Source organism: Papio anubis, chromosome 13 (assembly GCF_008728515.1).
Source record: "Papio anubis isolate 15944 chromosome 13, Panubis1.0, whole genome shotgun sequence".
Classification (NCBI taxonomy): domain Eukaryota; kingdom Metazoa; phylum Chordata; class Mammalia; order Primates; family Cercopithecidae; genus Papio; species Papio anubis.
Genome location: NC_044988.1, coordinates 78,236,695 through 78,250,901, shown reverse-complemented (window position 1 = coordinate 78,250,901; position 14,207 = coordinate 78,236,695). Strand labels below are relative to the sequence as shown.

Below are 14,207 nucleotides of genomic sequence, written 5' to 3'. Positions count from 1 at the left end.
TTTCTTTGTAACTGAAATTTTAAAACTTTATGTAAATGAAATATTTAATACACAGAACCACCTTAATCTGTTTGGGTTGCCATAAAAAATACAATAGACTGGGTGCCTTAAACAACAGAAATTTATGCCTCACAGTTATGTAGGCTGGGTAGTCTAGGATCAGGGTTCAGGCAGGTTCAGTATCTGGTGAGGGCCCACATTTTGGTTCATGGACAGTTGTTTTCTCACTGTTCTTTCAGGATGGAAATGAGTGAGAGAGCTTTCTGAGGCCTCTTTTAAAAGGCATTAATCCCATTCATGAGAGCTCCTCCCCTATTACCTAATCGTCTCCCAAAGGCCCCACCTCCTAATGCCATCACAATGGAGGTTAGGATTTTAACATAAGGATTTGCGGAGGGGGAGGGGAATGGGACACAAACATTCAATCTATAGCAAGAACTTTAACTCCTTTCCACTGCAGAGTCTCTTCCAAGATGGTAGCTTGGAATAGTCAATGCTGGGCAAGTTCTCTTTTTTTTCATGTGATAGTAACAGTTCCCTAGAGTCTGTCAGGTGTGGAAAAGGATTAAGCTGGTGCCAACAGGATTTGTATTTGTTCTCTGCTTCCCAGCAGCATGGCCGACAGTCATTCTCCAAATTAAAATTGTTGTGACTCTTTCACATGATTATGCAATAGGCTTTTAGGTAACATTTCAATTAAAAAAAAAAAAAAAGGAAAGATTGAAAACCTCCAGTAAAAGAAAGAATATTAGGTGGGATTTGGTGTCAGTTTAAACCTGGGTTCAAATTCTAAACTAGGCTACTTATTAGTTGTATGAGCCAAGTATGCAATTTCACTCAGCCTCAGTTTTTTAATCTTTAATAATACCTGAGGATTAAGTAAGAGAGCTAATTATAGTATGTTTGAACGCTTACAATAAACTCTGTTTATGGTACTATGTTAAACACAATACTTTCATTATTTTATTAACTCTTCTTATTTATTTTTTTCAAGACAGAGTCTCACTCTGTCACCCAGGCTGGAGTGCAATGGCATGATCTCAGCTTACTGCAACCTCTGCCTCCCAGGTTCAAGCAATTCTCCTGCGTCAGCCTCCTGAGTAGCTGGGATTATAGGTGCACACCACCATGCCCAGCTAATTTTTGTATTTTTAGTAGAGATGGGATTTCACCATGTTGGCCAAGCTGGTCTCAAACTCCTGACCTCATGATCCGCCTGCCTCGGCCTCCTAAAGTGCTGGGATTGCAGGTGTGAGCCACTGCACCCAGCCAACTCTTCTTGTTAACATTATAAGGCAGAGAAGGCAAAATGGCTAAGTGGCTAAGAGGCTAGTCTCTGCAGTCAGAATATCTGGATTTAAATCCTAACTCTCCCACACTTCTTGATGTCCAACCTCCTCATTCGTAAAATAGGGATGATTATTACCCCCATTTTCCAATTTGGGGAAATGAGGATGATTAATATTAACCTATTCCACTGGGTTGTTATATAACATTATAGGGTAGTGTTTAGGAGTATGGTCTCTAGAATTGAAATGTCTGACTCTGAATCCTAACTCTACCACTTATTAGATATGTGACCTTAAATAAGCACCTTTTGGCATCAGTTTCCTTAGGCTCATCATGTGAGCCTTCCCACTGGGACAGTCAAGTGTCTTCATGACATGGGAATTGTCTTTCCCTAGGGTGAACAGAGAGAAAGAAAGATGGAAACCACAGTGACTTTATGAGTTGCCCTCAAAAGTAGCATACTGTCACTTCCATTTTATTCTACTAGTTAGAAATAAGTAGCTAAGTTCAGCCTGTACTCAAGGAGAGGGGAATGAGACTTCACCTATTTAAGGGAGGAATAGTAAATAATTTGTGGACGTTTTTAGAACTCCCTACACTCTAACCTCTGCCCACAAATTGTTTACCTTATTCCCACCTGCAAGTAACCTCTCCCCATCCTTATCCTCTCCAAAGTCACAACATCAGCTGGAAATCCACAATGTTGGCATCTATTATAAATATGATCCAGGAGAGACTTCTTGTATGTAGTAGTTCCTTGAGTGTAACATCTTTCAGCTTTAGGGTGACCTCTATAGACTCTACTGTTCAAAAAACGAGAAAATACAAAGTGTAGAATAACTGCTATATACTCCTGTTCAAAAATGGAAAAAAAATATGAGACACTGGTTTATGGTATTCTGAACTCCTTGTGGGCAAATGTTGCCAGTTCCTTGATTAAGACTCAAGTCCTGGGAATAGTTCATGGCTCTTCGTTCTGCCCTCTGAGTCATTCTATGTTTGCAGCAGCATAGATTTCTCAGACTATTGCCTGCCTTTGGAAGTTTGGAGCAGGGGCTGGTATGAAAGCTTCTTTTCATACAAAGATGTATTCCCTTTTAGTCCAAGCTGATAGTGTTTCTGCCAATACAATTATCTCAAAAATTTTGTCTGTCTCCTGTGAGTCATATTGAATTCATTCTTCTAGACAAAAGCCACACCCACAAGTCTCTTGATATATGCTCTTCTTTAACTTGGGCTTCTGCTGGGACTGCTTTAGGCTTCTTTGGGGATCTGTTGTTTAACTGAATGGTTGTCTGAAGCAACACCTTGGACCTTTCTGAGATCTTAAGAATTTTCTTTTTTTGAGACAGAGTCTCGCTCTGTCACCCAGGCTGGAGTGCAGTGGTGTGATCTCGGCTCACTGCAAGCTCCGCTTCCCAGGTTCATGCCATTCTCCTGCCTCAGCCTCCTGAGTAGCTGGGACTACAGGCGCTCGCCACTACGCCCGGCTGATTTTTTTTGTATTTTAGTAGAGACGGGGTTTCACCATGTTAGCCAGGATGGTCTCGATCTCCTGACCTTGTGATCTGCCCGTCTCGGCCTCCCCAAAATGCTAGGATTACAGACGTGAGCCACCCCACCCGGCCGAGATCTTAAGATTTTATAGTCTTACTCTTAGCTTTATCTTAAGGTGCTTTCTTGACACAGCCCTAGATTTTATTTTTGCCTGAAAGCCATTCTTAATTTTAGTATGGTGTGCCATCTGGAGAAGATTTTATTTTATTTTATTTTTTTGAGATGGAGTTTTGCTCTTGTTGCCCAGGCTGGAGTGCAATGGCATGATCTTGGCTCACCGCAACCTCCGCCTCCCAGGTTCAAGGGATTCTCCTGCCTCAGCCTCCTGAGTAGCTGGGATTATAGGCATGTGCCACCAAGCCTGGCTGGTTTTTTTTTTCTTTTCTTTTTTTTCTTTTTTTTGTGAATTTTTAGTAGAGACGGGGTTTCTCCATGTTGGTCAGGCTGGTCTCGAACTCCTGACCTCAGGTGATCTGCCCACCTCAGCCTCCCAAAGTGCTGGGATTATAGGTGTGAGCCCCCATGCACAGCATGGAGGAGGAATTTTTAAAACCAGCAAGTTCTGGCTTGTTTGTATTTATCAGTGTTTCCTTTAATTTTTCTCTTCTCTTACATTTTACTGTAAGCAGCAAGAAGAAACCAGGTAGCACCTTCAGAATCTGCTTTGACATCTCCTTAGTTAGATCTTCCAGTTCATTAGGTATATTTTCTCCTTTTCATGTTAATGAAGGTGACTTTCTGTCATCATATAACAAGGAACCCCTTTTCTCCAGTTTCCAGAAAGATTTTTCTCACTTTTCCTTAACCTTTCACCCGTAGCTTCTGCTATGGCCTGATTGTTGGCATTCCCCCAAAGTTTATGTGTTGGAACTTAACCCTCATAATGATGATTAAGAGTTGGGGCCTTTGGGAGGTGATTATGTCACTAGGGAGCCTTCATGAATGGGATCAGTGTTCTTACAAAAGAGACTTCAGGGAGCCTTGTGAGGACATAGAAGACACCACTTGTGAGGAATGGGTCCTCCTCAGTAGACACCAAATCTGTTGGTGCCTTGATCCTGGACTTCCCAGCCTCCAGAACTGTAAGCAATATATTTCTGTTATTTATAAATTACTCAGTATAAGGTATTTTGTTATAGCAGCCCTAACTAAGACAGCTTCCTCAAAGGTCATCATGCTTCTGCAAAGTTTCTTTGACATTTCTAGTTTTTATTCACTCAAAGTTCATTTAACTTTCACTGCCCAATTTTAGAGCCACTCTCACATTTTAAGTTTTGTTACAGCCTCACCCCAGATCCAGGCACCAAAATCTATATTAGTTATCTATTGATGCAGAACAAATTAACTGAAATTTAGTGCGTTAAAACAATAAACATTATCTTATGGTTTCTGCGGGTTAATTCCAGAGTGGCTTACCTGGTGGTTCTGGAGTGAGGTCTCTCATAAAATCAAAATAAAGGTGATTGACTGAGCCTGCAGTAATCCAAAGGCTTGACTGGGGCTGGAGAATCTGCTCTCAAGTTCATTCATTCAGCTGTTGGCATGAGGCCTCAGTTCTTCACTATCTTTTGGCCAGAGCCTTCAGTTACCTTGTGGGGCTCTCCATAGGGTTGCTTGAGTGCCTTCCATTCTGTGGCAGTTGGCTTGCTCCCACTGTGATTGATCCTGCAGAGAGTGAGTGAGTGAATGAATAAGATGAAAGCCACCGTGTGTTCTATGACCTACTCTTAGAAGCACTCCATTATTTTCACTTTATTCCATTATTAGAAGTGAGTCACCAAGTCCAGTCCACATTCATGTGGAGAGAAATGAGGCTCTACCTCTTGAGGGGAGAATTTGTGGACATGTTTTAAAACCACTACGGAGATTATAACACTTTCCTGCTTAGAAAACCTTCAGTGGCTTCAAACCACTGCAGAGATTATATCACTTTCCTGTTTTAAAAAAACCCTTCAATGACTTCAAATTACTACAGAGATTATAGTATTTTCTAGTTTAAAGACTCTTAAGTATCTTCCTGTAATACATAGAATAAAATACAATTTTTTTTTTTTTTGAGATGGAGTCTCACACTGTCACCCAGGCTGGAGTGCAATGGTGCAATCTTGGCTTACTGCAACCTCCACCTCCTGGGTTCAAGTGATACTCCTGCCTCAGCCTCCCAAGTAGCTGGGATTGTAGGCATGTGCCACCACACCTGGCTAATTTTTTTTTTTTTGTATTTTTAGTAGAGATGGGGTTTCACTATGTTGGCCAGGCTGGTCTCAAACTTCTGACCTCGTGATCCGCTCACCTCGGCCTCCCAAAGTGCTGGGATTACAGGTATGAGTCACCGCACCTGGCCAATATAAATTCTTTATTCCAATTCCAGAACCCTTTATTCCAGGCTGGTCCCTGCCCATCCCATCTCTTGGATATTGGTTTTAACTTGCCCCCAACCCACTATCCTTTAGCCACTTCCGACTTCACCTCGTTCCTTGAACAGGAGAGGCTCATTCCTAAGGGCTTTTTTTTTTTTTTTTCCCTCCACTGTTTCTTTTCCTAGAATGCTCTTTATCCTTTGATGTTTGCCAGTCTAACCACTTCGCTGTCATTTAGATCTCAGCTTAAATATCACTTCCTCTTAGAAGGAAGACCAATCAATTTCAGGTAGCTATACAGATACTTTTATCACACTATCCTAACATTTTGCACATAACAATTATATTAAAGTTTATTTTTTGTTTACCTATTTATGTGATTATTGGGTCTCCCCCTTCACTAGAATGTAAGCCCCATCGGAACATGGGCTTTTCTTTCTTGTTGATTGTTATTTCAGGTTTGCCTAGAATTTTATTTGGGATATGAGAGTGTGCAACAAATATATTTCATGTAACTGAATTATTGCTATTCTACCATAATGTAAACCTAATGGGGGCGGGATTGTCTTAGTCTTGTTCATTGATGCATCCTTAGGAACTGGCCTATAGTAGATATTCAAAATTTAATGAAAAACAATATTGTAGTTGAGGAAATTTAGAGATTAAATTTCCCTAGGCCACTTAGCAAGTAGTCACCGAGCCAAGACTCAAACCTAGGTCTATTAATTCTAAATTATTAATACCTAAACATACATATAAAGTGCTTGACACATAGTAGTTGTACAAAGAGTAAAAGTGATTCTCTTCCCCTTCTTGTAATTCTCTTGCTCTTCTTTTAATACTAGTACATGTACATTGAGCAGTAGTTGTTTTTCATACAACATTTCTTTAATAAATATTCTTAGATGTCAGCATAGTTCATGTACTACTTTCCTAAGATATTTTGAAGAATTATGTTTGTTTCAGTGAGCTGAAGTTGTCACCTTTTGTATTTTATTTCAGGGCCTGGGATCAAGTGTTAAGACTCTTGGTATTTCATTTATTTTGAGTTGGATGCAACAAAACTTAGCAAAATATAAAATCTAGATTACAATGCTCATTCTAAAGTATCCAGTTAATTTGGTAAACATGTATGGCACAAGTACTATTTTGTACAACCTGGGCACCATGGTAGGCAACGGAGTGGAATGGAGAGGAAGAAGAGCTGTCTCTACTCTCATAGCATCTGAAGTCGTAGTAGAGGAAACGAGACCTGAAGTACTTTGACTTTCTGAATGTAATGATCTCTCCGCTCCTACTTTTCTCCTTAAGATTTGTTGAAAGATCTGGAGGGCCTCTGGAACTGTATGCCGCAGATAAACTGCATGCCCCAGATAACTGCCCTCAGGTGAACTTGGAGTTGTAATTAATGGAAACATTGTCCTAAGGAATGATGCAGGATACTTTGCTGGTTGTCTCTGTTGAAACATCTCTAACTATTGATTTAGTCTGTTGAGCTATCCTGTAGGCCAGGCTTAATTTTCTTTGACTTTGTGGTACAGCTTAAAAAAAAGAGGTATTGAGATAAAAGTTGCTTTTATCTTTTATTTTTAGATCACCACACTTATTAATCATAAAGATAATACCAAAAAGTCTGATAAAACTCTGCAAGCAATTCAGCGTGTAGGACAAGCTGTCAACTTGGCAGTTGGAAGATTTGTTAAAGTAGGAGAAGCTATAGCCAATGAAAACTGGGATTTGAAAGAAGAAATAAATATTGCCTGTATTGAAGCTAAACAAGCAGGTAGGTGGATATTGATTTTGAAGACTATTCAAACCACTTTTATTGCTTTGGTTATGATGAAAAATTATTGTTTTATTTTGAATGAAGATATATAGCTCTCTGATTATGGCTGCCTCAAACATTAAAGGTTTGGATTAGCTTCCATAAATATTGCACTTCGCTTGGATCAAGTCCTAAATCTGAAACATAGGACTCCTTCACTGGTCAGAGTTAGTGATTGGCCATCCTCACCATCAGCCATTGAGATGTGATACAGATAAAGAAGTGGGAGCTGTGGCCTCTATTCTCTAAGAACGTATTAGTCTACTTTCCACGACATAGGAAATGGAAATAAGCATTAGTATCCATTAGTATTCTACAGTAAACAAATCATAGTGACTTCAGACTTCATGATGGTTCACGGTTCTCTATAGATGGTAGCACAGAAGCCTTTGAGAACCTAGGGTGTTCTGAGAACTGCAGCTTTGTTGAAGTATCATTTATCCGTTAATTTTTTCAATAAATATTTACTGAATGCTGGTGATATACCAGCGTTCTTTTAGGCCATAGGGAGATAGGCATGGACAAATCAGTCCAAAATCTGCCATTGTGGGCCTTGCATTCTGCTGAGGGAGACAGATCATAAATGAATAAATATGTAATGTCAGGTGGTGATAGTTACCATGTAAAAAAAAAAAAAAAGCAAGGTAAGAGTTAGGAGACCAATGAAGGTGCTATTTTACAGAGGGCAGGGTTTTTTAACTTTGGTGCTACTGACATATTGGGCTGGATACTTCTCTGTTGTAGGGGGTTGACCTGTACATTGTAGGATGTTTATCAGCATCACTAACTTCTACCTACTAGATGCCAGAAGGTCCCCTCTCCTACTATGTGACAACCAGCAATAGCTCTAGAAATTGCCCCCAGTTGAGAAAAGTGGCCCCCAGTTGAGAACTCCTGGGATAGGGGATTAGGAAGACCCACTGAGGAAGGAACATTAGAGCAGAGACTGCAATGAAGTGAAGGCCTGAGCTATGTGGATACTTGGGGGGGAAGGGCATTCCTGGCAAGGAGAAAGTGAGAATAGGCAAAGACTGGAATTTTGGACTATGTTCTAAGTGGAATGAGGGATTAGTGGGAGATTTTGTGCTGGGCAGTGACATGATCTCATTTGTATTTTAAAAGGGTAACTGGTGGCTCCTGTATAGAAAATACATTTTAGGGGGTGTGAGGATGGATTCAGAGAAACCAGTTAGGAGGTTGTCACAACGGTCCAGGTGATAGATGATGGTGACTTAGACTAGACGATAGCATTTGAAGTGGTGAAAGGTGACTGTGTTTCGATATATTGCCAAAGTGGAGTTGATAGGATTGGCTGATGGTTTGGATGTGGGATGTGATAGAAGAGCCAGGGATAACTCCAAGATTTGGGATATGAACAGCTGGGCAAATGGTGGTGCCATCTACTGAGATGGGGAACTCTGAGGGAGGAGCAGGTCATCAGCGAGAGGAGAGTGATTGCGATAAAACCAAGTATATGTGGAGGGGTGGACAAGATCATACACGGTCCTGTATGTTATGTGGATGATTTCAACTATTATTCTATACTAGGAGTCGTTGAGAAATTTTGAGCCAGATGAAAGGCGTATTGCTTTGTGTTATTTTGTTTTGTTTTTTCAAAACAAGAACATTTCACAGATGTTTTGTGTTAGATAGAAGTCTTTCTGATAGTATGGAGGAAATGAACGAATGAGGACAGATCGAGAGAAGGTTGAGACTGAAGGCAGGGAGACTAATAGGGAAGCTTTTGTGGTAAAACCAGCTAGGCCAAGTCAGTGTAATAGGACTGTAAAGAGCAGGAAGAGTACACAAAATACTCATTAAGGTGGTTGAATAGGTAAAAGTAGGTTGTTGACTAAAGGAAAGGGAAGACCCTGGGTTGAGTCTTGGATTTCTAGCCATTCACTGGGATAGAGAAGAAGTTTTATGTGGGAAGCAGGGGGAGATATCCTTATTCTATTCATAATTCATATTTTTCCTACTTTAGAAAAGGATATGAAAGCACTTACAATAAAATACATGTTCAATAAACTTATTAAAATAGGATGTGAAAATAAATAAACCAGAAACTTTGGCAAACATTATTATTTTAATTAAGCATGAAATTTATCTTTGTACTTCCTGGAAGTCAAGACAAGAATGTTGGAAACAAAGGATTATATAATCTCATTGTTTGTTGAAAGGAAACAAACCAGCTTGTAAGAGGAGAGACTTTTTTTCCCGACACTAAATTATTGTGTGGGTGCTTATGAAACAGACATTACATAATGGACAATTCAACAGAAAATGTGGAGATGTTCTTCATATTACTGTTTCTTTTTGAAGAAAGCTTTGTGGTTAAAAAAAAAAGAAATAAAACAATTACTGTTTCTTCTAACAACCACTGATTAAAGCAGGAGTATAGTATTTTTTAAATGAAAGGACAAGCTGAGTCCTGTGCTCCTTGTTGGCTTTGTAGCACGTGATTGTGCTCAGTGTAAGGTGAGAAAGGAGGACGTGGTACACTGACATGAGTACCATACGCCCAGGCAGCTCCATAAATGGAGTATTTTGAAAGATATCAGGTGTCATGGGCTCCACATGTCATCTTCCTCCTAGTGTCACTCAGGTAAGAGTATGAGAATGATACTTTCTGGAGTTGTAAAATATAGAAGGCTTTTTTTCTCTTAACACATACAAACTTAAGACTTCATTAAATCACTCCTGTAATGTTTCTTGCCCACTCAACCCCTACGAATGATTTTCTTTTTTTGGCGACAGCATTCATTTGAGGGAACTAATATAAAGCAGTAGATAAAGAACTGGAGCTGACTGGGTGCCGTAGCTCACACCTGTAATCCCAACACTTGGAGGCTAAGGTGGACGGATCGCTTGAGCTGTGTTTGAGACCAATCTGGGCAACATAGTGAGACCCTGTCTCTACAAGACATAAGAAAAATAAAATAGCCAGGTGTGGTGGTGCATGCCTCCAGTCCCAGCTACTTGGGAGGCTGAGTTGGGAGGATTGTTTAAGCCCAGGAAGGTTGAGGTTGCAGTGAGCAGTGATGGTGTCACTGCAGCCTGGGAGATGACAGAATGAGACCCTGTCTCAAAAAAAAAAAAAAAAAAAACTAAAGTTTTAGAGTCGGACTGCCTAGACTTTAATCCTAGTGCTTCTACTTGCAAGCAGGGGATATTGGGAAATCTATTAAACATTTCTAAACCTCAGTGTTCTCATCTATAAAATGGGACTGTTAGGGTTTATAGAGGTGTTTTGATGTAATGCTTGTATCATTTCACACATAGTAAGTGCTCAGTAAATATTAGTTGTCATTATAATAATCAATTTTTATTCTTACTTCCCTGTGTTGAACTCTTACATTATATTGTTGCTTTTTACTTGGCTACCAGGCAAGGTTTATATTTATGTTTTCTATGGATGTTCAACAAATATTTGTGTTTGATTGACCTTGGGTTTTCCTATTAAGATGCAACACTAGTAATTACATATAATAAATTAAAAATGATACCCGTGAAGCTGTAAGACAGCTTTGTGACTTTTTTAGGGAACTGATTTCTGAACAGTTTATACTTTGAACAACTTTATAATGTTAAGGAAGCATTTGACCATGCTGGTGGAGCTGACCAAATGTTACTATCCCTCGTACTTATGAGTTAAATGCCTGGGGTCGGGCCAGGTGCGGTGGCTCATGCCTGTAATCCCAGCACTTTGGGAGGCTGAGGTGGGTGGATCACCTGAGGTCAGGAGTTTAAGACCAGCCTGACCAATATGGAGAAACCCTGTCTCTACTAAAAATACAAAATTAGCCGAGGTGATGACGCATGCCTGTAATCCCAGCTACTAGGGAGGCTGAGGCAGGAGAATCGCTTGAACCCAGGAGGCGGAGGTTGCGGTGAGCTGAGATGGCGCCATTGCACTCCAGCCAGGGCAACAAGAGTGAAACTCTGTATCAAAAAAAAAAAAGCCTGGGGTCTGCTCAGAAAAATGAAAGATTGAATAATGCTGTATGTGCAGGCTTATATGTGGTATCTTTTGTGGTTGAGAGGTGTAGAAAAAAATTAACATTCTCCAGAGGATCAGAGGAAATATTTTTATCCTTTTAGCTATTAATGATAGAATGCAAAGTGATACTTTTCCTCCTGCACCTTCTGTATGCTTTAAGGTTAATTCTAAGCACTTTTGTTCTCTGTATATTTTGCTATCAAAACTTTGTATTAGTTACCTATTGCTGTGTAACAAATTAACCCAAACTTAGCAACTTAAAACGGCAAACATTTGCTATCTCAAACAGTTTTTGAGGGGGCACCAATCAGGGAGTAGCTTCACTGGGTGGCTCTGTGTCAGTGTGTCTCATAAGGTAGTGGTCAGTGTGTTGACCAGGCCTCTGTTACCTGGAAGCTTGACTGGACTGCAGGTCTGCTTCCAGCCTCCCTCTCATGGTTGTTGGCCAGAGGCCTCACTTCCTCTCCACGTAGGTCTCTGCGTAGTAAGGGCTGCTTATGACATGGCAACTGGTTTCTCTCAGAGAGAGAGAGCAACCCAGACAGCTGCCTCAGTTATTTTAGAACCTAAGCTTGGAAGTGACATACCATTACTTCCACCATACCAACCCTCATATGATGTGGGAGGGGACAGACAGCACAAGGTTGTGCATAACAGTAGGTGGGGATCATGGGGAGCCTTCTTGAAGGCTGGTTACCACAGAATTCCTCTATCTCTAGAGCTTCAGCAATTGTCTTTATAAACAAGACATCCAAGTCTGCATTACCAGTCCATGTCGCATAGCTTATTTTTGCTGTATTCCTGTGTTATTTCAAGCTCCTGTTGTCTGAAAGTAAAATTATCATCTCCCTTCCATTGCCCTTCTGATTTTCTTTAAGCAACTTAGGTTTACAACTTTGAGGCCATTTTTTCACTCGTTCTTTCCTTCTTATCATTGGTCAGGTACTAATTTTATGTTTTCTCATAAAAATGTCTCCCAAATCATCTTCTTAATGTTCCTATGGCTACTGTACTAGTAAGGTCCCTACTATTTCACACCCACAATTGATATAATAGCCTGGCTTTAAGTCTTTCCTTTCCATTCTGTTTTATGTACTCCTACTAGATTGATCTTTCTTTTTTTCTTTTTCTTTTTTTTTTTTTGAGACCAAGTCTCACTCTGTCACCCAGGCTGGAATGCAGTGGAGCCATCTCAGCTGACTGCAACCTCTGCTTCCCAGGTCCCAGTGATTCTCTGCCTCAGCCTCCTGAGTAGCTGGGATTACAGGCCCCTGCCACCACACCTGGCTCATTTTTGTATTTTTTCAGTAGAGACCGAGTTTTGCCATGTTGGCCAGGCTTGTCTTGAACTCCTGACCTCAGGTGATCTGCCTACCTTGGCCTCCCAAAGTGCTAGGATTACAGGTGTGAGCCACCGTGCCTGCCAGACTGATTTCTAAACCTTGACTTATATTTCACCCTGTGGCCTCTCCATTAAGATTCCAATACTTTCTACTCAAGATCCTTAGCCTATGAGCAGACACATTATTGTGTATATGTAATAGAATTGACAGGAGGGCTTTTGTAAGAAAATCAATCCGTTAGGCACATAGGTATATTTAGGACTTTAAAAAATGATCTTGAACACTATAAGTTGGTTAAAAGTTTATTATCTTTAAAATCTTTTTAACTTATAACAGTATGGAGGTTTCAAGAATGTTATAGCCTTGAGGAGGCAAACACTTGTATTGTTTTATTAGTAGATAATTACCGTTACAGAAATCAAAAGTTTTTATGGCAACAGTGAAGAAGATAATTTTTCTAGAGGGTTGGGAGGGAGTTCAATTAATAGAATGGTTTATGCCAGGCATCATATGAAGTTTATATAAATTCAAACTGCGGCGTGAATGAGGGCCAGCCTGTCGTTTGAATTCTCAGGACGGAGGCTTTAGTTTTGTTTACTTTCCCCACCCAAAGTCCAGGCTTTGTTTGTCTGACAGACAAACTTCCTTATTGTTTCTTTTTGCCTATTGACAGTTATTTATGGGTCTCCAATATATTGAAGATGTCATCCCTTGGGGCCCAAAGCCCTATCTTTTTTCTCTCCCTGAGGATTCCTGAAAACCTAAGCCCCTTCAGCTTGTGGAGATCGGCAGTGACCCCTGACTTCTCCCTGGCCTGGCCCCAGTCCAAGCTTTGGCACCTGCTTACTGCTCTGGTTTTAGGGTATTCTTTAGTTTCTGACTCATGGGACTTCTCTTACTGTCTTGTAGGGCAGGAGCTTTTAGATTGTGTAGTTTGCATTACCACTGGAAACAAAAATTATGATGTTTTTCAAACTGGGTGAGGGCAAAATTTGTCACCATTCTTAAGAGTGTGCTATTATTTTCTGGTTAGAAAGCTTGGTATGATAATCCCTGCAATCGTCAAGGTGAAACTGTTTCTTGTTCCTGAAGTAAGAGTCCAAAGCTGAGTTCCTCCTCATTGTGCCTTACCTTCAAGGTTAGAGAAAAGTTGAGATTTGAATTTGTGTGTCTTACTGCCAGTTTAACTTTACCCTCTCTCCTTTCTTGTTAGGAGAAACAATTGCAGCATTGACAGACATAACCAACTTGAACCATCTGGAATCTGATGGGCAGATCACAATTTTTACAGACAAAACAGGAGTGATAAAGGCTGCAAGATTACTTCTTTCTTCAGTGACAAAGGTGTTGTTGCTGGCAGACCGAGTAGTCATTAAACAGATAATAACATCAAGAAATAAGGTACTTACCTTTCTGATGTTGCTGTATTTTTGTCTTTCTGTGTTGTTCAAAGTGCTTCTTATGACTTTTAGTGGTGGATCACTTGGCTCACATGTGGATGAAGAGTGCAGCTAGCTGTGGGAATTAATGTGAATTGCAGGATACATTGACACATTGATCATCTACACATTGAATACACTTGGGCCCTGGGTTCCTCCTGGAGCTATGCCTGTATGAGCGTTTCTTAAAAAAAAAAAAAAAGTTCTTTTTAGGTTAATTTAAGTAATTTGGCAATGCTTGACTATTATTGTTTATAACTCTGTCTATAGTTTAAATTCTTCTATATGTGTAATTCTTAAATGATGAGTATACTGTACCTAAACTTCTGAATGCAAGTAATGTCTCCTCTTAGAGAATCATTATCTGCTTGTTGAGGCTTATTGGTAAAAGCT

At 40.2% G+C, this 14,207-nt stretch overlaps 1 protein-coding gene and 1 pseudogene across 2 annotated transcripts in view; both read left to right on the top strand.

The window, feature by feature from the left end:
- Positions 1–14,207, top strand: part of CTNNAL1 (catenin alpha like 1) — a 72,546-nt gene that overhangs the window by 8,348 nt on the left and 49,991 nt on the right. For both annotated transcript variants that reach the window (XM_003911393.3, XM_009188352.3), the window contains exons 2-3: positions 6,801–6,990; positions 13,589–13,776. In XM_003911393.3, the coding sequence (XP_003911442.1) occupies positions 6,801–6,990; positions 13,589–13,776 (378 nt within the window). The remainder of the gene's footprint in view (positions 1–6,800; positions 6,991–13,588; positions 13,777–14,207) is intronic.
- Positions 13,839–13,998, top strand: LOC116270161 (annotated as a pseudogene).